This window comes from Synchiropus splendidus, chromosome 1, assembly GCF_027744825.2.
Source record: "Synchiropus splendidus isolate RoL2022-P1 chromosome 1, RoL_Sspl_1.0, whole genome shotgun sequence".
Classification (NCBI taxonomy): Eukaryota; Metazoa; Chordata; class Actinopteri; order Syngnathiformes; family Callionymidae; genus Synchiropus; species Synchiropus splendidus.
Genome location: NC_071334.1, coordinates 34,615,493 through 34,640,807, shown reverse-complemented (window position 1 = coordinate 34,640,807; position 25,315 = coordinate 34,615,493). Strand labels below are relative to the sequence as shown.

Sequence of the window (25,315 nt, the reverse complement as noted above, 5' to 3'; positions counted from 1 at the left end):
AAACTATGGACCAAACGCCTAAGATAAAAAGGGGATTTGTTTCAAAATATATTTTGAATTTCTTTGAATTTTGAGGAAAGTTCTAAAATAATAAATGAAAAGAAGGAACTACATTTTAGTGATGAATGTGTTGTATTTACTGTTGAACCAGTACTGGCTAAAACGGAAACAGGATAAAAAATAGAACAAAAAATAATAAAAACAAAAAAAACTGACGACTTGTATAGTTTTAGTCTGACCTCACGAGGGCCACAAAAACACAGGGAAAAGGGCCACACCATGCCCAGGTCTGCCCTAAGCCTTGTGAGGGCCGGCCAAAATGCCCTCACACGCAGGATGTCTTCACAAGGACTTGGACTTGGAAGTATGGCAAAACATACCCACACACGTTATGTTTTGACGTTTTGTGGGGACATTTCATTGACTTCCACAATTTCCCTGGCTCTCACCCTTAACATAACCATCCAAAATATATGGCTAAACCAGGACTCTGAACCAAACCAGCTATTTTGAAGTCTTTGAGGTTTAAAATTGTGAAGACTGGTGACAAAACACACAAGCAGAAATGGACCGAGGTGAGACGCTGTAACCAATAAGTATTACTCCATGCCCGATTGGCTCCTAGGATCCTCATATTATCCAGTTTGGAAATAGGCATCCTGGTCTGGCAGAGGCACCAACTGTCAACGCTCCTCACACCTGCATTCCATACCTGGCAGAGGTCTCCCTTCTCCACCTCCATGATCTCCCAAACAATGCTGATAAATGACATAAAACAGTTGCGTCATCATGTGTGTTGGCGGGCGACATAAAGCCTTATTTGATGGTGCTGCACTTCCGGAATCTTTGGATCTGCAGCATAAACACACTGCCTGGTATTCATCTCAGGTTTTTCAATGATGGACCCTCCAGCTGCAGGCTTCTGCATCTTTAAATCTCAGTCTGATTCTATCAGTAAACAAATGGCTTGTGACAGTCATTGATTGGATTTTTCTCGAGGGAAACAAAGTCTGAGGTTGAGTTCAGCCTTCACTTCAACCTCAACAGTCCTTCACACACACACACTGGCGTGACGTGTTACCAAAACAATGATGGACCGTTTCAAACGGGCTGGAACTTCAACTCTTTGTGCAGGAAACAGATGGCTGCTCCAGAATGGATGGTTGTCTGTGTTTCCATCTGCAGTAATTACGTGAACACGCCACCGTTTTACTCACACACAAGTGGCGCCAACAACATGCACATGTAGTTTTGTGATCCATCCACAAGTCAGGGGATAATGACTGTAGATGATGCCGTTCTCTCTGGGATGAAGAAGACTGAGGATGCAGGTGGAGGAAACAGCACTCAAATTCACATAAGGCAAATATAAAGACCTTTTCCAAGTGTGCATGACTGGGCAACTGCCATGGCATAGTGCTCACATGACTGGCATTGTGTTGCTACAGTCTGGTCTTGGGCGGTTTCTGTCATAATTGCCTAAGAAGTGACCCAGGTGCAGATGACTGCAGGCTGACAGAAGGCACGGACACGAGATTAAATTAATAAATTTAATACAAAATTCACAATAAATACAGAAGACGAAGACAGGGAAATACACAGAGGGACTAGGGAAAAATCTGCAACAAAAGAGAGGTGAATTAGTTTCAACCTTCAAAAACAGGGAGAACTCAAACACACTCGGATACAAACTCACGAGGTCCAATCAACTAAAAGCGCAACGTGGAGGAGAAGACTCAAACTCACACGAAGGCAAAAATCTACACAATCGACAAATGAAAAGTGAGTTTAAGAACACTCACATGTGGTCTGGCGAGAGAATTGAGGAGATAAAAACAGAAGCGGAGCAAGAGGAGAAAGTGAAACTCAGGAAGCAGCTGAAGAGATTCAAGTGCGCGCAGGAATCTAGAAAAATTCAGAACAACAACAAGGAAGGTTAAGTCGTGGGAGATTTACCAAATGACACAAAGTGACCATCTAGCAGCCAGCAATCTGGAGGTCGCGAGGTGATATTCACAGGAGTTGATGACGGGATGATCTCCAGCTGCGCTGCCATTAAGCTAGATGGGACAAAGGAAAAGGAAACTACAAGGGGTTAACAAAATAAAAGCACAGACTGCAGAACGTGACAGTTTCCTCGCTGGAGGTATCTGCTGCCGTGTCTCTGAATGAATGCCGACTGAACCTGCACCTCACCTTTGCTTGCATGCTAAGATAAATAAGAAGTACTTCAGAAGTAAAAAGTATTGGTACGAGTTACTCTTTCCCTCCGGTTAGAATAATTCAATCAAGCTAATTTCCCCAGCAGGCGAACTATCTGATGCAGACTATGTGGCGTAATTGCATCGCAGATGTATTTATCATCCTGGTGGTGGAGAGCCTCTGTGTTCCATAGATACCATTCAGCAGGGAAATAAGCCCAACAACAGTTTGCCCATTACCAGCGTCACCACCGTGTGCTGTGTATAGATGTCCTCATGCTCAACTCACACTGGGCTGCTGTGTCAACCAATTACTCTGATATAAAACCGCTGTGTGCACCGTCACACACACACACACATTGCCTCCATATCTGAATCTCTGTGATTAGCACTCACCCTCTTTTGTCATGCTAAGTGGACATCACGTGAAAACACCAGAGAAGAAGATGCCATCCATAAGAAGACCGACTGATGTGCTCAGCATTTGAATGCAAAACGTCTCTGTGGTTTTGCCTGGAGCCTCATTAGTATGAAGACTTTTAGCTGCTATTATCTGCTAATGGCACTTTGCCCATCAACTTGTCCCCTCGTGTGTTTGAGTGTGTGGGAAGCCTGCCAGCCCGCACCTAGACACTTGCACACACAGACAGATGGGAAGAGTGACGCTGACGTACAATCCGTAGAGAGGAAAACTACAGCCTTTGTTTGAAGTTGAAGTTCCATAGTGAATGTATGTTTGGGGGTTTGTTCGTTTAATCCATCTAAAACACAAAGCTGTCTTGGTGCCAACTTAATGGAAGCTTCTACACAGATCCATTTACCCACAGAGTCTGAATCAGTCTCAGTATCCACAAGGGCTGTCGCAGTGTATGGATGGTATGGACGATAATAGCTGGATTAAAAACAGAATTTCAATGCTGTGCTGAAACTTTGCTGTCATTTGTTCTTCACTTGTCATCATCTGATGCAAATTCCCATATTTTCGTTACACAAGCACTTCGGGACCCACATCCAGGTCCTATCTAGTAAGCTTGTTTCTCCTTGCTGGAGTCTGAGGAGCTCCATAGACGCTCCTTCTGCACACCAGGTCCATCATGAGATCATGCATCATCGGTGCTGGATCTTGGGAGACAGGCCACAGCACCTCATGAGGCAATGACCTGCAGGCATTGGGCAGATTAGGAAGACCATACAGTGGTTCTGTAAACAGTAAAGGCCTGTGTTTGGGCCAAATCTTACCTTCTGCATTCAGTTTGGGAAATGATGTATGAGGAGTTTTCCTCTTAGGCTCTTAAGATGCAAACTGCCCTTTGCCATGTCTTTGCAATGTTGCATTTTGCCCAAACCTATTTGGACCAATTCCACATCTGCAGTGTTCTTTGGAGCCTGTATGGCTTCAGTCTGTACACCATTGGGACCTGGAACTCCTGCTGTTTGTGGATGGATTGGTGGCATGTCCTTCGGAAACTGATAGGTAGATGAGGTGTCATATTTGTCAGAGGCCACTAGATACTACATTGTCCTTGCTGGGACATCCTCCATGCCCAAAAGTCATGGACACTTGTAGCAGGTTTTCATCATACACATCCAATTTCATCCATTGGTGTAAAGACAATTTTGGCAGGTAGAAAGGTTAACTCTAAATCGTTCTTAAACTCCATATATTTTATAGTCTTATTTATTGACCAGAACTCTACAAGTCCCTCATCCGCTCATGAATTTTCAGCCACAGTGAACTTTGACTCAAGCTCAGTCCGAGGAGATGGTCGACGTGTTGGTCTTGAATCTTTAATAAGGAGCATCAGCAGCAGCGGAACAATGTCAGGCCTCGGATCTTCTACAGTCACAGCTGCCGGTCCAGCTATGATAACTTCAGTGAACTGTCAATCCGCTCGAACCGCGGGGCATATTATACATAATATCTGCAACTTCAGCTGAGAGCAAGTTTCACACTTCACACATAAAACATCCCGACGACTTACTGTCATCTCTTCAGATGGGCAGCTGCAGAGGTGTTGTCGAAAGGTCAGGAAAGGCAGTGCATTTATGTAAAACATCAGACAGAAGGACACAAAGCTGGACAGATTTTTATAAATTTAATATATCAATATATAGAGATATTTATGAACAGCTTGATTTCATAAAAACGTGAGTGAGACCATTTTGGTATACAGAACAGGTAATCCATGTAAGTACAGAAGACGCTAAGTTTGGAGAAACCCCGTCCACCCGCCTGTAAATCCCCTACCCCTCCCTGACACGGAACACAGAAGAACAGAGAGTAAATGTTCACAGGAGCACAAAAAAACAAGGCACCAATAAATTATAACTTAAAAAAAAAAACAAAAGAAAACAAAACACAACAACCAAATCTATTAAACGGAATTAAATAGAGCGTGATCACTAAGAATCTGCGATTGCTGTTAAAAGACCAGGACAAATAAATGGATCAGACAAAAAGAGAGAAAAGAATAAAACACTTTGGCAGATTATTAATTTGAGTTACAATCAAGTAGTAAAGAAATCCAGTGCTCTTGTGTACAAATAAATTCATATTTAGTCTACACTCGCATCACCCACCCAGGTTTATGTACAACATTTTTTTTGTTCTTTTTTACATTTAAAACATTATCAAAAAGTTTTTTGCCGTATGAAAAAGATATTTACAAATTCAAAACCATTGTAGTCTTTCAGGCTTCGCCCCTGTATTTGCTCCTCCCCCTTCTCTTTACACAGTGCAGAAGGCTTTTTGAAAAGTTTGTGCAACAAAAAATCTGGACAATGACTGATCAGTAATGGAGAAGAACAGCAGGAGCCTTGCAACCTTTACATGGAGAACAATACTGAGTGGTTAAGCTGGTTTGGACAACATGGCCATTGACTTGACACTCGTATGTTAGAGAACAGAGCATGAGCAATAAAAAAAATCACCACAATAACAGCATAAAACTTAAAATAATAAGTATAAGAAGTATTAGAAGTCACCAGGGATGGAGAGTGTTGTATCATTTTAGCACCTGAGAAAAAGCCATCACTCAGGTTTCCTCCCACAGTCCAAAAACCGACAGATGTCACTCTACGAGTCAGAATTCTCCAAAGATTAGAGAACTTGTCTGTCTATATGTGTCCGGCAGTGATGGGTAGATGAGGGTGGATGACACAGTATTGAAGGGTCGGTGAGGTTTCATGAAACAGTACACTGATTTTCAGTGATATAAATTGTTTGAACTTGAATGAATAATTCAAAGAAACCTGCATCATTTGTAAAGAGCGCCATCTAATGACAATTTCGTCAACCCTGCAATACTGTTTCATGATACCTTAACTACCCATCACTAGTGTCCAATGGCTAGTCCAGGGTCTCCCCGGTTTTGCAGCCCAAAACCAAATGCCAAAATCCCCTCAGAAGTATACCTATTATTGTTCTTCATGTAAATAAAGATGGTTTCGTTTTTATGATAAAATCAGTAGTTCTTTTTTCAAAACATCTCCCTCTTTTATAATGATATAAATAAAAAACATCTCAAATTTCAGTGCTAGAAAACGGCAGATGAGTGGACACCAACCTCCAGGTAGTAAGACATTTAGAAGATCAAATATGAAACAGGAAGTGTTTTGGAAAGGAAAAACAACCACAACTCACTCACAAAATTACCGTCCCGCTTGATACGTTTGGTGAAGGAAAGTCACTGGATCGAAAAAGGGATAATCGTCCGCCAAGTGGAGTCCGCCAAGTGGAATCAGCAAAGTTTCGCTTCACAGTCCAGATCCGTAGCTGAGGGCACAGCTTTTCCTCGTGTTGATGCTTCTCCCCTTTGTTTGCTGGTTCACAGTCAGGAGAGTGTTTATTCCCTCTGGCTCATGGGGTTTGTTGTTATTTGTCAGATTCCAGGTTATTTTTCCCCCTTTATGTGTGTGTCTCAATGTGTGTGACTAAAGACTGACAGCAGTTGCCAAAGGCCTGGATGGAATATCAGCAAAAGCAGCAACAACAAGCTGAGGGAAACTCAAAGCCTCATCATGCATGAAGTGAAACGCTGAGATGTGAGAAGATTCAGGTTAAAAGCAGCAACAGTGGGACAGAAAAGCACAGAAGTCAACCATCAGGAGACCAGTTCAGAAAGAGAAACTAATGAGAAAAGGAAAAATATTAGATCTGTTAGTGTTCTTCATTCTGTATAACCTTATCAAACACTACGTTTCAAGACGTAGCGGCCTTAAAGAGACAGGAAAGAACCAACTCTGAACTTTTATGGAGTTTGCTAATTCAACAGAGACAGCACAAGCAGGAGAGTGCGATATCTTCCACAGGTGAGTTTCATTTCACCAATCACATACAGCAGTGTGCTCTGTGAAGACTCCCACTAGCAGCGTTTCCACGGACCTATGGAACTAATCCACCTCTGAATGAAAATGCTTCATATAAACACTTCTGGAATTAAATCCTTTAATATGGTGTGTTCAGAATGAAATTTCATTCAGGACGTTTCAGTCGGTCATGCTATACAACCGATCTGACTCTCACCCCGTGTGCATGTTTACCACTACAACTTTAATTTTTCTTGTCTATGAGAGTCATGTACACAGCGGATATTTAATCCCTCATTCTATATCATTTAATCAGATGATGGAAAAATGGTTGTATATATGTGCTATTGTGACGTAGCCATCCCCTCAAACCATAACTCCATTGTGGCATATCTGACAAAGCAATGCTCACATGAAACATGAGGGGGCACGGGAGTCAGAGATTGGTCACTGAATCAGTGGAGCGGGGGGATAGTTGTAATTGCTCTACCGCACTGCAAGAGAGAGAGAAAGAACTGAGCCAAAAGGCCAGTGGCCTATGGTCATGTGCTTTGACTCATGATAGAAAGAATAAGATCTTGGATATAAGCAGCTCAAATGAGTTTCTTTTGGCAGGTGGCGGGCGTCTGCCGTAGAGATCGAGTGAAACGCTATGCTACTCGGGGGAGACTCGGAGCAGAGCTGCTCGTTGTATATCTAGAGATTATATCGCTTCACTGGCCGAGGATCTCGGGATCTCCCAGTCGGTGCTGGTGGATGTTGCCCAGGAAAAGGCAACCTGGAGAAGGATAAGCAGGCGAAGATGGATGGATGCATATTCCAGTTAGCCATCATTTTGTGGTGCAACTTGTCCATGTAAAAAAACGTTTAGCAACAGCTGTTAGTACTATATTGAACTTGTGTCCTTCCCCAATCTGCCAGAGACTCTGACTACTCAACAAAATCGACTTAAAACCAAACAAAGCAGAGGCTTTGGACATCATTTGTTCCTCCAAATGTCATCCAGTACTGAATGATTGTATTTGATAGCAAGTTGTCAACAGTCAATTTATTTTAGAGAAATTACTACTTTCGAGTAAACGGATATGGCGGAGTATATGGAAGCTTCTACGACAATTGTCTTTTGACAACGTTATTTTCTGCTATTCGTTCATCCCTGCCTCTCCCTGGACTCTCAGAAGTGGAGCGCTGATAGGACAATTTACCTGTCCTCATATCAGATGCAGTCACCCATATCACTGACTGTGAGTAATTCACTCAAACAAGAGTACTTTCTGCCTGAGAGCGGTGAGAGGAGATCATGAAGAATAACCAATCCTGCAGTTATCTTCCATGCACAGAAATACCTGCATCTGTTTGCTGCCAAGAATCTGGCAGTCGCTTCCTCCTCCCCAGTGGGAGCACTAGAATTTCAAATGAGCAAAAGTTTCCAAGGAACAGCCAGAATGCGGGGATGTAAGTATTATCCATCACCTGTGCGATGTTTGTTTGCAAGCTCGTCTATGAGAGGCTGCCAACACTGTCAGATGATTTACAAGAAGGAGGATAAATGTAGAAAACACCTCATGCAAAGATGAGCTGAAACATGGCATGACTCATAATATACTTCCAAAATGGAGGCGAAGCAGCATTCCGAATGCCCTCAAGGCAGTTATCATTTCCTTTCAGCCAGTTCCAAAAGAAGGAATCCTGGGATGTTTTCCAGCCACATTACGGTCCACACGGTTCTGGATAAACCCCCTCTTCTATTTTCCAACTTGTGAAACACCTGCATCACAAGATGATGTAAAGCCCTGCAGACACATGTGACGTTGCGAGAAGCGAGAAACCTAACTTTGCAAGACACCAACACTTCTCCAAACTCTTATATGTAAAGGCAACTGATTCCTAATTCTGCCTACTGGTGTTGATAAGCTTTGAAGGACCCAAGAGACCTGCATAGGAAGACATGCGCTGCCTGGCTGATTGATGACAGCTCACATTTACCATGGCATTGTTTCAACAGGCTTTCACCAAGACCTTGCATTGATGATGGTGGAGTCTGACCACTGCACAAAGGCTTCTCCAGCATCTCCCACAGATTCTCATTGGGGTTAAGGTCAGGACTCTGTGGTGGCCAATCCAGGGTTAAAATGATTCTTCTTCTAGCCAATATGCCCCTGGACCCTAACCCCACCCCATTAGGAGTCTTGTGCCTATTTGCATAGGTAAATCCTGGTGTTGACTTTTCTGGAGAGGCAGTGTTGCAATGCACAATTTGACATCCAGAGCAGTCTTGCAGTTCAGCATTCAGGATGCCCACCCTCACACACAGATGTGAGAGAACCCAGTGAAAACTGAAGACTGAGGTCTTAGGGGCCTAGGTCACCGATGGACTCTTAACATCACCATGACCCAGTAATCCAGAGCGGCACAAAGCAAACCCACGGGAAGGACTTCAGACTACTTTATTTCCTATCATCATTTTGAAAACTGTACTTCTAAATCCTGAAAGTCTGAAATTAGCCATTCCACACGCTGACCCCTTTGTGGAATATTTGCAACAGTAAAGAGTTGCTCAGTTGTTCTTTCAACAAAGCAGTCATGTCAAGCTTCAGTCATTGACCCTCCAGCAGCGGGCAACAATCCTTTCTCAGTCAGTTGTTGCCACCTGTTGAATCCATGGAGAAACTCAGTGGAGTCTTCAGACCATTAACCGTTACAATGAGTCAAGTCACTACGACCGTAGCAAGTTACAGACCAGATTTAACCAGTCACTTTGGAAGCATTCTCCCAGAAACGTATCAGATGTGCATCTACTGATCTGAAGCATGCAGCCCCTAACTTTAAGATGGTGTAACTGTCCCACAAAGATTAACAGACAACCATCTTGCTAATCCGCCACAACAACATTAATCTTGTCGTGTTTCCACAGCAGCTCCTTGTTATTCACTGTTTAAAACTAGCGCTGAGATTGTGTTACTCACTGGGCATGAATTCAATCAAGAGTCAGTGGTCTGGAAGCAAGTCTGTGGCTCTCCAATAGGAGATCAGCTCTTCACACTGGTCTACACATTTTTCTCTGTATCCGTCTTACAGATCACTGCCCCGAAGGTTCGGCATACAACTCATCTGTTCGCACAAAACAAAAAAAATCCTCAGCAAGATTTACAAGCGCAGCATGCAGTGGGCGACAGAGTGTTCTTTCGTGCGTCCAATCTAGGAACAGAGCTGCCGAATTAAAAGGTAAAGTGGGAATATGTTGCTCACTGATCATTGACGTACAAAGCCTGGTAAATGTTTTTGGTTAGCTAACACTCAAAGTCGCAAGTGCAGTTATGAGAGTGGGACTTGTAAAGACAAATCTTTCACGCTGCCAAATAATTCAGGCTTCATGTTCAATAAAATTAGTAAGATAAGACACGATAAGATCGTGCCTGACTCTAAGTGAGTGCTTGACTTCTGCCTTTTTGTTCTAATTATATTTTTGAGAAATAACATTTTCGTCCAATCTGGTTGCTTATGAAAACAAGCCGTGGAATCATCTTTTCTGTACCAAGATGCGTGAACTTTCCTGAGACCAAATTAGCAATGTTGTTGCCTACAGTTAAACAAGAACAGCAGAAATCTAAAAGGAAAAGACGTGCTATTCACAATAGACTGAAACTCATGTCTCTCACTGACATCACCGAGAGCAGAGCGATTACCCACAAGCCTTTCCTCCCTCACTTTACTTTTGCCCTGGGGCACAACCCTCTGGTGGCACAAGTCCTGCAATTCGCTTCAAAAACCACAGCAGCGCTCGCTCGTTCACCCCAAAATCACCTCCAAACACACCGTTCTTTTCTTTTATACATCGCCTGTCCCCTTTGGCTAAATTTAGCTTGAGACGTACTGTAAGTCAGGCTTTTCTGCCGAGGCTGATACCGAGAAGAAGGATGATGTTCGGATGTTCTGAGCCAAGAAGGATGAAAAAATGATGCACTTGCCAAGAAATGCTTCATAAAAAGTTGGCTTTATAAGGGTAAACTGACTGTTGGAACAATCATCCATCCTATTGTTCCACCTGCTTCATTCCTGTGGATGACTTTCTCAGCCATGGTGGCATCTTGATGGAACAATGTCCTAAACCCTGAGTAAATTCATGAACTGCACAAATAATTTGAGGGCACCTCCAGGATATTTGGTCTGTAGTCACACTGCCAGCATCTATGTTCATGGCGGAGGTCTCCTTACAACGATGAGTGTTGCCATTTAAATACTACGCTGCAGAACTTGGCATGAACTGGCCGTGGTCCTGAAGTGTAACGTGCAGGAAACAGAAAGCCCTCGAGTGGCACAATAAGAGTAACCTGAGGGGTGACTCTGCATCGTCATGATCTTAAGTATGACCACGGTACAAGTGAGTCCTTTCTGAAGTTTCACAGTCTAAGTGCATGTTCTTGGAGTCCAGATCAAGGGAGTGATGGTGGGATGCAGACCACAACTGAAAGCCATCAGAAGCACTCCAGACATGTTTAAGCTGAATGAAACATCAAAACAATGCAGACACAGGCTGCGGATGAAGTATGTTGGGTTTTCAGTGACAATAGTGTGTGTTTCAGTCAAGTACCACATAGGTATTTATGGTTCCCGGTGAAAGGAAGTGGAAGTTGTCAGCTGACATGCAAGATGCTTTTTTTTTCTAATCTCTGCACTCACATGGTAGAACATGTGACCAAAACTGAAACTGTAAATTGCGGACATATTTCTCCAGAGTCCTACAGAATATTGCTATTAGTTGAATTTCCCCACTGCGACTAATCACATGCATAAATGCTGGCAATGTCACTGAAGTAAACAGAAATGGAGATATGACATTCCACATTTTGTTGTTGGTCTCTAGCTTTGTACTGTCAAAGTCGTTGTGCAACAGTTTGCCTTTGAAGGCAGACGAATGCAGGTAGCCACCAACACAATTACCAAAGCAAGAAGGACTTATTGATCAGCTGCTGCCTGCGATCTTTGTGATCGTGATGTTATCTGATCTACCACTCCTGCCATGAAGCCATGTTTTTCCAAGTCCGTCTGCACAGCAATGAACTACATGCAAAAATGTTCCAGTCATGTACTTAGGGTAGAAACACACAAATAAATAGACAGAATTAAAACCCAGGCCATTCTTGCAACACCATGTGGTTAGTGAGGAGAAAGAAACCACAGAGGGAAAACAGAAGCAAAGCAAAGGCGACAAGTGAACTAATGGCAAGAGAGGTAGTAAAGGCTAGTAGTGTTACTCCAGACGTGAGAAGAGATGGAGGTTTAGGGTATGTATGTGTCTTCCCTGCTCCTCAACGGGAGGCAAAATGAGGACTCCTTCTCTTTCTCCGCCGCAGCTCAATGTGGAGGTGTGGAGGGAGAGGAGGGGCGGCGACTCCCCACCCTCTCTTTAGGGATAACCATCATCCTCCTGACTGAGTGCCACACACTGCAAACAGCAGATAAACACATTGTTACCATGGATTACAGAATGGAACAGTGGCAATGCTGATTTACTAAACTACAACCATGATTCCTCTTCAAAGGTCTAGAAGCTTTCTGCTAACTGTAGTTATATACTCATTTTAGTTGAGCCTCTTGGGATGTTTTCAGCATCAAAGCTTGATCAAAACCTTTTCACCTTCACAGGTGATTTAAGGGGCAAACTTCAGTGCTTTTGTTTTCACTGCTATGTGGGGTCAATAGTTGCTAAACTGGACAAAGCAAACATTTGTTTCCAAAATCTCTAGGTCAATTTAGGATTCCTTGGCTTTACTGGCAAAGAGGAAGACATCATCAGCTCAGAAAAGCCAAGCAGGGCCACATCATACACAGCATATACAGCGAATAAAAGTGCACATGCGGGGCACATCGGGTGGCCATTCTTGGCCATTACCAATCTCCAACTTGCAGAATTCTCCTTGGCAACTATTGTACACACAAAGAAAAATAAAATTGGAGACCGATGTATGTACATCAGTGGGTCACTCTAGAACTGACTAGACTGGAAAACAGTCTCTCCACCTCTACAATGGTGAAGAGGCTGATAAAAATGGGACAGCAATATTCTGAAAAAATACATAAATGGATGTCTGTGGTCTTGAAATGCCAATCGTGAGTTTTTGATAGCCTCTCTCTCCACTTCTGTCCTCAGCTTCATCATAGCAAATGCATGAAGTTTGTGACAGCTGTGGTTGTCTGGCCTACATACAGACATTAGTTTATCGAGGCTGACTGACTGCTGGTGACAATACCGAGCAGACGAGAGAAAACATCAGTCGGTCCAGGAAAATCCACTTCAGGCTGAAATCAACTCCAATTAATCCGGGTTGGAATTGGATTTTGTTTTCTAGTCGCAGTAATTGAAATGGAAAAGCAGGGGTTTGTTTGCGTAACAAGCTCGTGTGATTGAATTTGAATCCCTAAAGTTTCTTGGGAAATAATTAGAATCCTTCGTCAAAAGTGCAGATGCAGACAGAAGGAAGCTGGTGAGAGTCGCCTCTTTGTGTCTCGCCTCGGCGGACCATTGTTACTTCGACCTTGAATCGTAAATGACTCCGTCGGGGACCTGTTTTCATCTGCGACTGTGTGTGTGTGTAGTCCTGTCGTCATGCCAGTGATACCCAGAATTCCTCGCCTGCTTTTTCTCCTGAGCAGCACAAAGAAATCTGTGTTACTATGCCAACCGATCAAAGCGCCACGCTACCATCCCCCTCCAATTTTGGCCGCCGTTCTTCATTGGATTGCTATCTTTGAAGCAAAAAGAAATAAATCGTAAGCAACACGTGTTCTACACCTGCCCTTATAGAATTCAGATTATTGTTTTGCTCCAATCGAATCAGAATTACATTTTTTGAAACCAGCAAAGAATCCTCCTGAAAATGAATCCCCAATGACAATTCATTTAAAAAAATGGTATTATATGTGTTGAAATCTGTGCTTTTCTCCACTTAAATATGCAACTTCTGAAAATTGTGCTGCTCTATCAAGACAATCCAACGTTCCTTTTAGTCCAGTCGCACACGTTCAATGCATCTGCTACTGTTACTATAAACCAGGGCTGCAAAAGTTCATGAAATCTTATTTGTATTTTATTGCTGCTTTAAATTTGTCTGGTAAAATTCTGAACTGAAAAGGTTGTTACAACTGCTGCTGAGCTCCAGCAGCTGAAGAGCCAAGTCATAGCTCTGGACTTCATATGGTTTCGATTGCTGGTGTCTGATAAACCAATCACAGTGTTGACTCAAGTATGAAATGAAGCTTGATGAATGTGTCTCAATGGACTCATGGCTGCAATATTACAATAACCACGATGAAAATAATATTATTGCAGTGTTCATCCACAACTTAGTCATAAAACAAATCAGGGTGTTTTTGACATCAATGTGCTTCATCTGTCACCCCAAGGTCTCACTCCCACAGCGAAAGACTTGCCCAGTTTTTAGATGTTCAGCTGGACGCAGCATTCTTCCCAGACATTTTGCAGCCCTAGTACAACAAACTTCTGCTGATATGTTCCCAATACCCTGACTTGAATGAAAAAAAACACCAGGAGAACCAACACAACACGCAAAGATGGGGTGTGTCTGGGTGAGGGGGGATATATCGTTTGATGCAGTACGTCATGGCCAATGATGGAAGGTAAAGTGGTGTGACAGGCTGACTACTGCAGTGTGTGTGTGTGTGTGTGCATGCGCAAGCCTGTGCTTTCTCTTCACCAGGCCAACATGAACATAGGGGCGCTTCCAACCCCAAACTCTTCTCACCGACAAATCCAGACCATTTAGCTTCACTTTGTGGTGGTGTGCATCGGCGCCCCTGAGTACCAGTGAGAGTTGCTGTCTGTGATGCCGCCCCCTAGTGGAAGCGCTATGAAGGGCTGACTGCCACTCACTGCTGGATAGACGTGGCCGATGGAGTCGCTGTGCCGCCCGATGTGGATCTCGTCGTCGTCGTCCTCCGTGGTCTTGCGGTACACCGGGTTGTCGAAGTTCATGCTCTTTGTGTTCCTGCGGCGCCAGTTGCGCCAGACCAGGTAGCCGCCGGTGCAGAGCAAGCCGATGACCACTGTGGCAAGGATAGGGACTGCATGTGTTTAACACACACACAACAACAACACACGGCGGGAGCGTTAACACAGCCCAAGGGACAGAGAGCGCCGCTTAAAGCTTGCACACACAAGTCCTCGTCACTCTTTCTCTACTGAAGTACAGGCTCATGTTTTCAGTGCTCACACTTTGAGATAAAGAAAGTAGCATAGTTTCCAGCCTATGGAGCGCACTGCAATATTAGCCATACCCACTAAATTTAAGAAGGAAAATAGAGCTGCACCAGTCTGTAAGCCGCGGGTACAGTGGTGCTGTCTGGGTCGTAGAAAGATCAATGGTATAACTAGTTTAAAAATGCATGGGGAGCACTTCTAAACTAGTTTTGAGAACAGCATCGAGACTGACCCAACTTGGCAAGGTTCTGAACTTGAATCATGAAATCGTCACATCTTTTATTTACATTAAAGCGCTCAAAATGTGTTGTTTTTGCCCGCGTGTCTCAACACCACAGCTGGTCTCAGCTGCTGCTTCTCATCGCCGGTGCTCCAGGAGATTAGCTCTGTTGGCGATGCTGTGGACACACGGGCAAAACAGCGCATTTTTAGCGCCTGTGCTTTCTTCTGTTTGAGGTAAGCAGGCTCAATATTGTCGCAGCATGACGCTCTTGAGCCTGTAAAAATCCATATATTAGCCATGTGACTGTATAAGCCACTGGGTTCGGACCGCAAGAAAAAAACAGCATCTTACATGTGTATATATAACCAATTAACTAAAACCTTATCACCATTGTCAGAAATGTCCCAAGGGTTGGAGCTAACTTTGGAAGCATGATCCAACGAGGAACAGAAGCTAAAACCAATGGAAGTTGGGCTGAGGATAAATGCTGACCCCTCTGTTTCTTTTTAGCAGTACGCCGTTCTCTGTTCCTTAGTGGCCTCAGTGTCAGAGATGCCATCTGAGATGCCACATCTGGCGTGACTCTTTAAATGATCACAGCTCAAAATTAACCTGTGAGTCAGGACATAAAATACATTGTGTCTAACTTGGTTTATATAAAACACATGGTGGCTCCTAAGCAGTGACAACTTCAACAGTCCATCACTGAAACCAGACCATCTGATGGATGGAAGGGCACTGATCTTGCAGACTAGGTGAGAAGAAGTTCTTCTGACCTAAATGAATCGCGACTCAAGACTGCTGACCAGGTTTAGCTCGACACTCTGAAGCAACAAACATGCAGCCACAAGACTCATTTGCTTCTACCAAGAAAGAAGGCGATGGATTGTAAATTGTTCATGACACAAGCCAGGAACCAGAGCAGTTGCATATCCATTGATCCTTGATCAGATCTTATGTGGATAAATTATGCTTTTAGGCCTTAATCTGGAATATGAAGAGACACAGCTATTTTTTTTACACTAGCAGGTAGTAAACAAAAACCTCTGTGAACAATAAAAACATTGAGCCTTGGTAGCTTAAATGTTCACCATGTAGCATTTACTCAAAGTCAGGTGCTAAAAGAAACCAATGGAGATAAATAAACAGTTCATTTTCAGGTTTGCATAGTTGTCCACTCATGCGTCACACACATGCATGCTGCAACACACATTTATTTAAACGTAACACATAGTTTAGTCTCTAGCAGGTGCAAGTTCGAGGAGCATGAAATGGCAACAGAGGCACCAGGGATTGGGAGGAAAGCGTTATTTAATGAAGTCAGCGTCCTTTTATCCTATTTTTATGAGTCTGCATGGCAAGTAGCAAATCCGCTGCCATATTTAGCTTGTGAGTGCTCACTAAAAGCCCATTTGTTTGGAAAAATTATCATCTTTTGTCTCTTTTGAAGCATCTCATTCCAATTAGGGAGCAGCACAGCAGCTTTGGCTAAACACTGATTCTCATAGTTTCCCGGGGACAAGCAGTGGGTGGGCGTGGTGCATGGGCTGAGGCAAGCATGGAAGAAGGGCGCAGAAATCCAGGCCCTTGTGGACCCCTGACCATTATTAACGCCCAAAAGAAGAGATTTGCTGGCTCAATGAATGCGCATCAGAGGGGCCAGGCTGAAAGGGTTAGTCGTCTCCAGGGTCTTTTCAATGAGTGATATCTCAATTGTCCAGAGAGAATGAAACATGTCTCAAAATGTATCAACACATTCAATATTTCCGATGAAAGAGATCTCGATTGGAGACATAAGGAGCCGCTACGCGGTCACTGACACATTCAGCAGATTTCTCTGCAAGCTTAGCCGTGAATGTGTTAAACATGTCCATAAAATGAGATTTTCAGCCTAATCTGGGCTAATAGAATAGATTAACTCCACCGCAGGGAGGGAGGATCGCTTAATTGTGTGCCGACCCTCTGTTTGGAAGTACGTTGGCGGCAATGTCGACTCAGCAACAACGGCAAGTATTTCTTCAAGCTTTTTTACTTCATCTATTTTCAACGGACTTGAGGTCCACTGCTGAAGGACACGGGTCATGTCACACCAAATCCCTGCTCTGTAAAAGCAGTGTGGTGGACGCCGTGACAAAAGGTGGAGCGTATTTGCTCTGATCTCATTCTGATGACACAAATGTGATGGAGGTCCGGCCATCGCTGACCGACAAGCTAACTGGCCCGTAATGGATTTCCGGTGCCAGAAGGCGGTTGGTGGTTAATAACCCAGTTCGGCGCATTTATCCCCTTCGTTTAACAAATGTCTTTCTTAACATCGGGAGTGCAGCTGACCGAGAACAAGAATAAAGGACAGAAAGAGACATTTTCAAACAGAACAATAGTAATGTTTGATCCATCCATGCATCAAAACACCGTATACAACAAAGATTCTGGTATTGAGTTACTTAGTTTGGGGCAAAAAAAAAAAATTACATAATATTAATAATATTATATTCAAAGAGCCCTGTTTTATTATGTGTGTCTGACATCAGAGCCATGATGTACAGTACAGTTTAAGACACTGAGCTAGAGTCACAGATGAACGCACTCAGGTTGTTATTGGGGGTGACTTGGAAGGACAAGACAAGAAATGAGTACATCAATGGGACAGCTCATTTGGAGACACAGTTATGGAGGTCAGATGGTTTGGACATGTGGAGAGGAAAGACACTGTTGGACCAAGGATGTTGGAGATGGAAGAAGAGGAAGACAATTAATGAGGCTCATGGAAGAGGACACAAAGAGGACAGGAGTACAGGAGAGTGATGGAAAGATGGATGGTTAAACAGTTGCAACTCTGCATTTATTCTTTCCACTTAGTGGTAACGTCAAATATCGGCATTTATAACTGTTCATTGAAATCATTTTAGTGTGAGAATCATGCCACATCAGTCACTTAACAAATGTGCTCGCACACCATCCACATTCAAGCATATCATTACATTTGACAACCATCAGTGCAGCTTTCATTCATGCACACACACACATGGAAATCGCTCACACCATGCTGGAGCATCAGAGACACAACACCAGCCAGGAGATGGAAGCACACCCAAAGCACAGACGACACAGGCACAAAGACACGAAGACTCACCGATGGGTATGACGATCCCCAGGACAGCAACTGTGATGTTGTTACCTATGAGGTAGTGATCACTCGCAGCTGAGATGAAGAGAAGGAGACAGTAATGAGTCGAAAAAACAGTTGGTTTCTAAATGATCTTCCCCTTCAGGCTGGAGGGGATCTGCAGGAGAGACACTCCAAATGTTAATTTTCACGGAAAAAACATCAGACCACCCAGAACTTGTAATTCAAGCTTTTTCGGTCAGTAGTGAGACATTTAAAGCCTGGAGAAGTGGAAATGCTTTTAAAAAAATGGGTTAAGACCATTCAAATATTGGACTTCACGTTAGATAAACGGAGAGAAATAACACCATGCATGATGAAGTAGAAATTCCAGCAGTTCTTTAGCAAGCACTTGAAACACTCCACTTTGATCAAAATGTGATGTTCCTTTAATACCTACATATGCCTTCAATAATTCTGCTTGGAAGGATGAATAAATGAACATGACAAGTGTTATTCTCAAATTAGCAAGAGCCTAAGTGTTGCAGCTGCTGTTTGCCTTTCTGTCATCCCTGCCTCCACCTCTCACTCCACCATGCACATGCAACAGCTGATGTCGACGGTGCTCAGTGAGATGCGAACGATCACACATGGCCCGTGGGTGCAGAGACACGCCGCCTTCATGCCCCATTTTCTCATCTGCTTCACCTCTCATTTGGAGCACGTGTGGTTAGGAGGGAGGGAGCCGACAACTTCAGAAACACGCTTCCATTCCGAACCGCTAAAAACACAAGTCCCTCAAGTCATGGAAATTCCTTTTCTCTTTTTTTCCATCTCTCTTTCTTCCATGTAAATGTTATTTTGCTGTCACTTGTTAACTCCCATTCTCCCTGTGACAAGGCCTCAACTGTCATGGTGCCTCCTCAGTGGTGTATTTACTGTCTCACTGCAGAACTGTTGCCTACAACGTCTGTTCTCCGTTTCCCAAACTCTCATGGCTTTTATTCAACTTTTAAATCCGTCTTTATTCCAAAACACACTGGGCCCCACTTTAAGTGATGGAAAGCAGGCTGACTCTCCACTGCTCAAACAAGCGTCCATTGCTGACAAACTGCATGTCCAACATGAAAAAGTCAGACAAAGAGACAGACAAAGCTATGAAACATCTAAAGGGAAATTTGCTCAACTTTACAATTTTGATCAGACACTGAATAGAATGCAGTGGTAGAATTATGAAACCTGTCAAGTTCGCTCAAATTTTTATGTAAAATGTATGTATCAGAGCCAAAAAATGTGGCCATGGCTAAGAGTCCTAAATGCAGCTGGTGTCTCTGTCAAACACACAACTCGGCTCAAGCCCTCCCCATTCACTGCCACAGCAATCACTGCCAACAAAGGACAAACCTTCCTGGAACTGTGGCATGGATTTTGAGAAACTGCTTTCACTTTTGAAAAGCCAACTGCTGAGGTAGCGTTTCGGTTTTTGAATGATGCCTTCATAGTACCTGAAACTATGGTGAGGTACCAGTATGCCACGTGTGGGTGATGAGCTGCATCGATGTCTGAAAATGTGTCTATAATCCAAAAATAGAATCCTTCCTGGGAATAATATTATGCACCTTGGACCACCAATCACAGTTCTCTATGAATTTTGGCTACATTTTCTTTCCACACTTCTCTCCATTTTGAGACCCACTTCATTTATTTTATTTTATTTTATTTCTGTTCATGACAGCACTTTATTCTAAAGCACTTTCCTAGTTGGTGGCATCCCCACTGACCATGACAATAAAGTTGATTCAGATTCTGTTATGTGCTACGTTGCAGAAACTAAACTGAAAAAGTACACTTTTTAGGATGTTAAAAACGAAACAAAAACTTACTTGATGGATGACAAAAGTGTCACCTTGTGTTTTCAAAAAACCTTTTTTCACAACAAGTTGTCTGATTTTAATAAACCCAAATTACAACGTGCTACTTCTTTTTGGCACTGATGTTGGCAAGATTGGTGTGACAACAAAAGGACAGTTGTTTTGGTGAGAGAAAGTGGAAGACAGAAAGCAGTGAAGGAGGCTGTCAGTAAGTGAGGTTGAGCGGTGGAGGTGGTCATTGGGAAAGCAGGGGAACGTCGTTTGTTAAATCTGACAGCTCTGTTACACACTGCACACAAGGGACCGACGACAAGAAGAGCGAGCCATCCACAGTGGGTGTGAGGGAGACGGAAGTGCACAGAAGATGTATGGAGGAGAGGCAGCTGTTGACGGGGAGGAGGATGTAATGGTGACTCTGGTCCCTGCTGTGTTGAAGGCAGATGGTGGTGGAGCATTTCACACACGTTTACACACAAACACACTTGATAAAGCTGGAGGTGACCTTCTTACCCCTATGTGAGAGATTGCCATTGCTCTCTCTCTGGATGCTGTTTGGGGGCCCCGGGCCAAGTAGAGGAGTGTGCGTGGATGTAGAAGTCAGCCTGCTGCTGCCCACACTGGTGGTCTCTGTGCTGGTGGCAGCAGGAGTCCTCGGCTGCCCAGTGGACGTGGCCCTGGGCCTCTGAGGGAACACAGGCGTCGTGACAGAATGCGTCGTTGACCTGAGCGTTGAGGACGCAGCAGTGGTGCTGATGGTGGTTGTGATGGGTGCCAAAGTGGTGGTGGGCGCCGGGGTGGTCGTCGTTGAGGCGGCTCTGGTTGTGGTGGTGGTACTTTTGGTTGTGGTGGTGGGAGCCGCTGTTGTTGTTGTCATTCTGGCTCGAACTGCACACAGTAACACAATGTCCAAAGATAGTTAACACATGGAAAGGTTAAGCAGTCGTAGCAACATGTCACAAAGGTAATCTAATCTAATCTGAGATCTAGCCAGCGCCACCTTAACTGCGACCTCTGACCCCCTGCTCTTCAAACTACCGTACAAGCGTATATTCCTTTTACATTTTATCAAACAGTGGACATCAAGGAGAAAATGCCTAAAGCCATGCAGCTTTCAGTGGTATCCTCCTGGTGAACCGCTTCATTCATCCACATACTTCCCACTCACCTCTGCGTTTAAAACAGAACAAGTCTACTAAAAGGCTTGCATTTGCAGGAGCTGGGAATTAGTCGGTCGCAGAATCCAGGTCAGCAAAAATAAAAGCTGTTCAGGAGGGAACTGCGATAAACTCTGTCCCACTTCAGCCATTGCTATAGCAAGTCACATGGTAATAAAGTCCTCCAAGTCCCTGGTTGTAATAAATAATTTAAAGCTGGACAATTAACCTCACAGGAGAACTGTGTAATTCTTCTCTAGGTGGTGAGAGGATGGAGCCTCAGACCAGTGTAATGACTCGGTGCTTCATCATGTCTCACTGGTTACAGCAACACCTCAGCATGGATCCTCTGGTGAACTGGCTTCCTGGACCTGGTGATTTATGGGTTCAGTCAGTGGGTGGCTCACCTACAACACAGCGCCTCATGTCAGGACCCAGCTCCATGCCGTCGGGACAGGCGCAGGTGTATTTTGGGGAGTGGTCAGTGATCTGAGGAGCCTTCAGACAGAGGTATTCACAGCCGCCGTTCGGCAAACTGCCCATGTTGCAGGTGTCCGGTGCTGCAGACATGAATCGAGAGTGAATGACGCAAAGTTGCAGAGAGTAAACAAGATGGTTGGCGAGTGGCATCAGAACAAAGGCGTCAAAAAGTCTTTCATGACCACAGTTACGTACAGGTGGACTTGTTTTTAATACATATTGAGGACTTGAAAGAGCTTGTAAACTAAAAGTGAAACAAACATTGCTGCATTCGTGAGTTGATCAACTGAGTGAAACATCGAATATAGCTGCTAACTGATATAAAATCACTCTCATTTTCTGCTTCCAGAAACAGGAACTAAATGCACTCATCGTTCAGTGTACTGAGGAGCGTGCAACTCTTTACACTGGTTCTCTCATAGCATTTTCTAAATAGCATAAACTGATGGTAAAAATACAGAAAAAATGTACTCATGGCTCTCAAACCAGAGGAGAAAAAAGGAAATATTGCTGCACCCGTCATGAGGGAAGTGTTCTAGAATTAGGTCAGGTCTTGGTCGATTCCGCCTCCTGACTTGCGCACGCACACTCGAGAGCAGCACATCAGAGACATCAGCTGCCAACACGAGAGTAAGTGAAGTCTCTTGCTGTGAGATTTTAACAAGCCGAGCACACATCTGTGCTTCATGTAAAGTGATTTCACATAAGGACTGTGAAGCGAATATTACCCACATCTCTTTAAAACATTAGCTTCTCAAATTTTAAGTTGAATGTTCAATGACCCTAAAATGACACGTCTTAAATCATGTCCTTGACAGGCTCTGCTGCATTTGCTATGGTTCAGGTTGGTTGCTTGTTTCGACCATGAAGAAGGAAACCTGATAATGTTCCCAATGCCCTCATGGTAACTCTCAACACGACTCGCTCCAACAATAGCTGTTGCTTTCAAGTCCTTTTCTGGACTTCAATTAACAAGTCGTAGTATACTGTGTGTTTCCCACATTCATGAACCTGACGAAGCTCTTTAACAAGTGTTTGGTGCAACTCAAGATATTCAGGCTGAGCACACGTGTTGCAAGCCCCCACATGAGACCACCTGGGTTGACCCGTGGAACCAGTTCCCTTCACATATGACTCCTTTAAGCTGCTTCCATTGGACTGTGCAAATGTGGAAGGCGCTCACCCCCACACAGGGACATGGTCTGACAGTTTAGCTCTTGTCTGTATTGAGAAACATTGAACTGCGGACGCAAAGTCGATGAAAGCTGAGATGTGACGGTTCGCGCTACAGTTTGTTACCAGTGTGAAAAGCTTGTAAGGGAAGCTTTGCTGACTTCAACAAATCAACTTTCACGACTACATGTCCCCCTCCTGCCTGAAGGATCATGTGATCTGACAGGTATGATAATGCGATGATCAGCGTTCTTCACGACACACCATCATGATGTAATATCTGATTTGAAACTGTATCAATAACCTCGAATAGCATTGACTTGGCTGCATCATTTATGAGCTGTTCTGCAAAGCTGAATATCGATCCAATGTCTTACCTTTTGGCTGCCTCTGTTCGTGAAACACAACCAGGTCCAGAGGGTTGTTTAGATGCTCCGCTACCTTTGTCACATCGTGACCCGTCAGACGGTTGACGCTGTAGATGGCTTCGTCCTCCAAATCAGTCCAGTAAATACGATCCTAGACAAAACAGGAAAATAATGGATGAAGGAAATGGTAGCAATACGCCATCAAAAACTTGTGGAAGCGGAACCCAATCCAGGTGCGACTTATTTTAAGGCGTGAAGTGCTTGACAGACAAAACACATTGCAAAAGGCTTTTTTTTAAATTGATACGTTGACATCCAATAAGCTACCATGCAGTGAATGGTGGCATGTCCAAAAATGGTCAAATAATGAGGATGTACTACAGCATAAAATCAGAACTCTGTCTCAGACAGTCCCTGTGGATCTTCAGCTATTGTCTTAGAGGTTCCTAATAGAGAGGCTGTCTGCAAAGACGGATGAGTTGGTGGAGGGATCTGGGCCACAACAGACTACATGACTGTAACTTCTCCATGTTTTGTCTTTACATGTGGGGAACACCACGAGAGTCCACCATCACATTGTAGCCATGGCCAGAAGCTCCTGCCAACTATTTCAATCTTCCTAGGTCTGGCATCTGATGTGCTTTACGTTTGGTTACGTTCACAACACGATTAGCTACCCGACATATTTTCAAGAGTGACAAAGATGCTGGAACCAAGGAGGGGCCATAGAGGCTGTTCTACGAAGGAGCGCTAGACTTCTTAATTCGTTTGTGAAGTTGCATGTTCCAGGCAGATACATAGGGTTGGTAGTTTGTAACCGTGAATACCGCCTGATGAAAGATGGTGAACGAGCAGGACCACCAGGCTCCAAAAAGGGAGTTCATTATTCCACAGGGAGTGGTGAAATGGAAGGCAGCATCTGAATTGACCCCAAACTGACACAATATGAAAAATGGCAATGCACGATTTCATGATTGAAAGTTCACTTCTCTCGTCAGACCTACGTTATTTCTGTATAGACCAAGCTTAGTTGTTCAACAGCTTTCAGTCGCCATAGCAACGTGAGGTGTCATCGACCAGCGAGGCACACGTCTAATTCCAGAGGGGTTAAAGTGGCATTGTGTGTTTACAGAGCAATGTGTGTAGTCAGCAGCTTGGTGGTGTCTGAACATGGATTGTATATGATTGTCCTGCTCTCCACATACTGCTGAAGTCCATCCTGTTTGTGTTGGCTTTAACCTTTCAGACCCCGATGACTTTTTCTTACAGGATAGTGATGCTGAAGCAGGAAAATAAATTCCTTTGAAAGCAATGAAATCTATCATTCCAGCTATATTTTTGTTTCTCCAGATGACTTGCTCTCATCTCCATCAGGCTTCTTCCTTATTTCTCCTGATGTCCATCTTTGTTTTCTTCATCTTGAGTGTGAGAAAGGTGAATAATGGGATTCCACCAGAGGAGTTGCTGCATGACCATTTTTTGTCGACAACAGCTGATCTAAAAGCATATTGAAGCAAGTGAAGGGTCACGTTTGTCACAGCTTTTGACACCATCTAATCCCAACGGAGTCATGGGACAAACTTTCTGACTGACAATCTGAAGAGCTGCTGGTGCTCCAGAGGACGCTGGTGTCAGGCGTCACAGACAAATAAAAGCTCAAAGTCGAGTGTTCAGCTTCTGATGCCTTTTATTTCTTCTTCTTTTTCACGCTCCGTGTTCTTTGATGCTTCAATTCATGAAATTTTAATGTAGGTTTGGGGTTAGCTCCATGCTGGAACCAATTTAGGTTTGTTTCACAAGCAAGTTCTACCCAGAAAAGTGAGCACGACCTATGGAACAGAGAAGCATTGAGATTTAAGCCCAAGGCGATTATCAGATCGCAAGAGTAAAGGATTGGCTCCACACTAGTTTCACTTATCTCATAGGAACTTCATAAGAACCAAGGTACTGCGTGGGTGGAATGTCAAATCATCAGGCCATGGAACTCCAAGTGGAGGAGGTACAGGGGATGGCATCGTAACATTCACGGGTTTCACACAAAAAATTCCTTAAAGTTATACTGGTTGTAATTTACAATGACAGATCTAATTTTAAAGGCAGTTTTAGACTGTGCTTAAGCAACATGTTCATCACATTTTCTGTGATGATTTCCTTCATATTGCTTTTTTTATAACAAACCTCTAGACCAGTGTTTTTCCGCCGGTGTGAGAGAC

General features: G+C 43.8%; 1 protein-coding gene across 4 annotated transcripts in view; it reads right to left on the bottom strand.

Moving 5' to 3' along the window:
• Nucleotides 1–4,164: 4,164 nt before the first annotated feature.
• lrp8 (low density lipoprotein receptor-related protein 8, apolipoprotein e receptor) overlaps nt 4,165–25,315 on the bottom strand; it is a 140,416-nt gene continuing 119,265 nt past the window's right edge. Inside the window, exons 14-19 of one of the 4 annotated variants that reach the window (XM_053881495.1) lie at nt 23,112–23,253; nt 21,489–21,641; nt 20,438–20,812; nt 18,084–18,152; nt 14,401–14,591; nt 4,167–11,955 (exon numbers count right to left, since the gene is read on the bottom strand). In XM_053881495.1, coding sequence (XP_053737470.1) covers nt 11,917–11,955; nt 14,401–14,591; nt 18,084–18,152; nt 20,438–20,812; nt 21,489–21,641; nt 23,112–23,253 — 969 coding nt within the window. In that variant the 3' untranslated portion in view covers nt 4,167–11,916. Of the gene's footprint in view, nt 14,592–18,083; nt 18,153–20,437; nt 20,813–21,488; nt 21,642–23,111; nt 23,254–25,315 lie in introns of all 4 variants that reach the window. The other 3 variants (XM_053881501.1, XM_053881480.1, XM_053881489.1) reach the window with 3 other exon arrangements.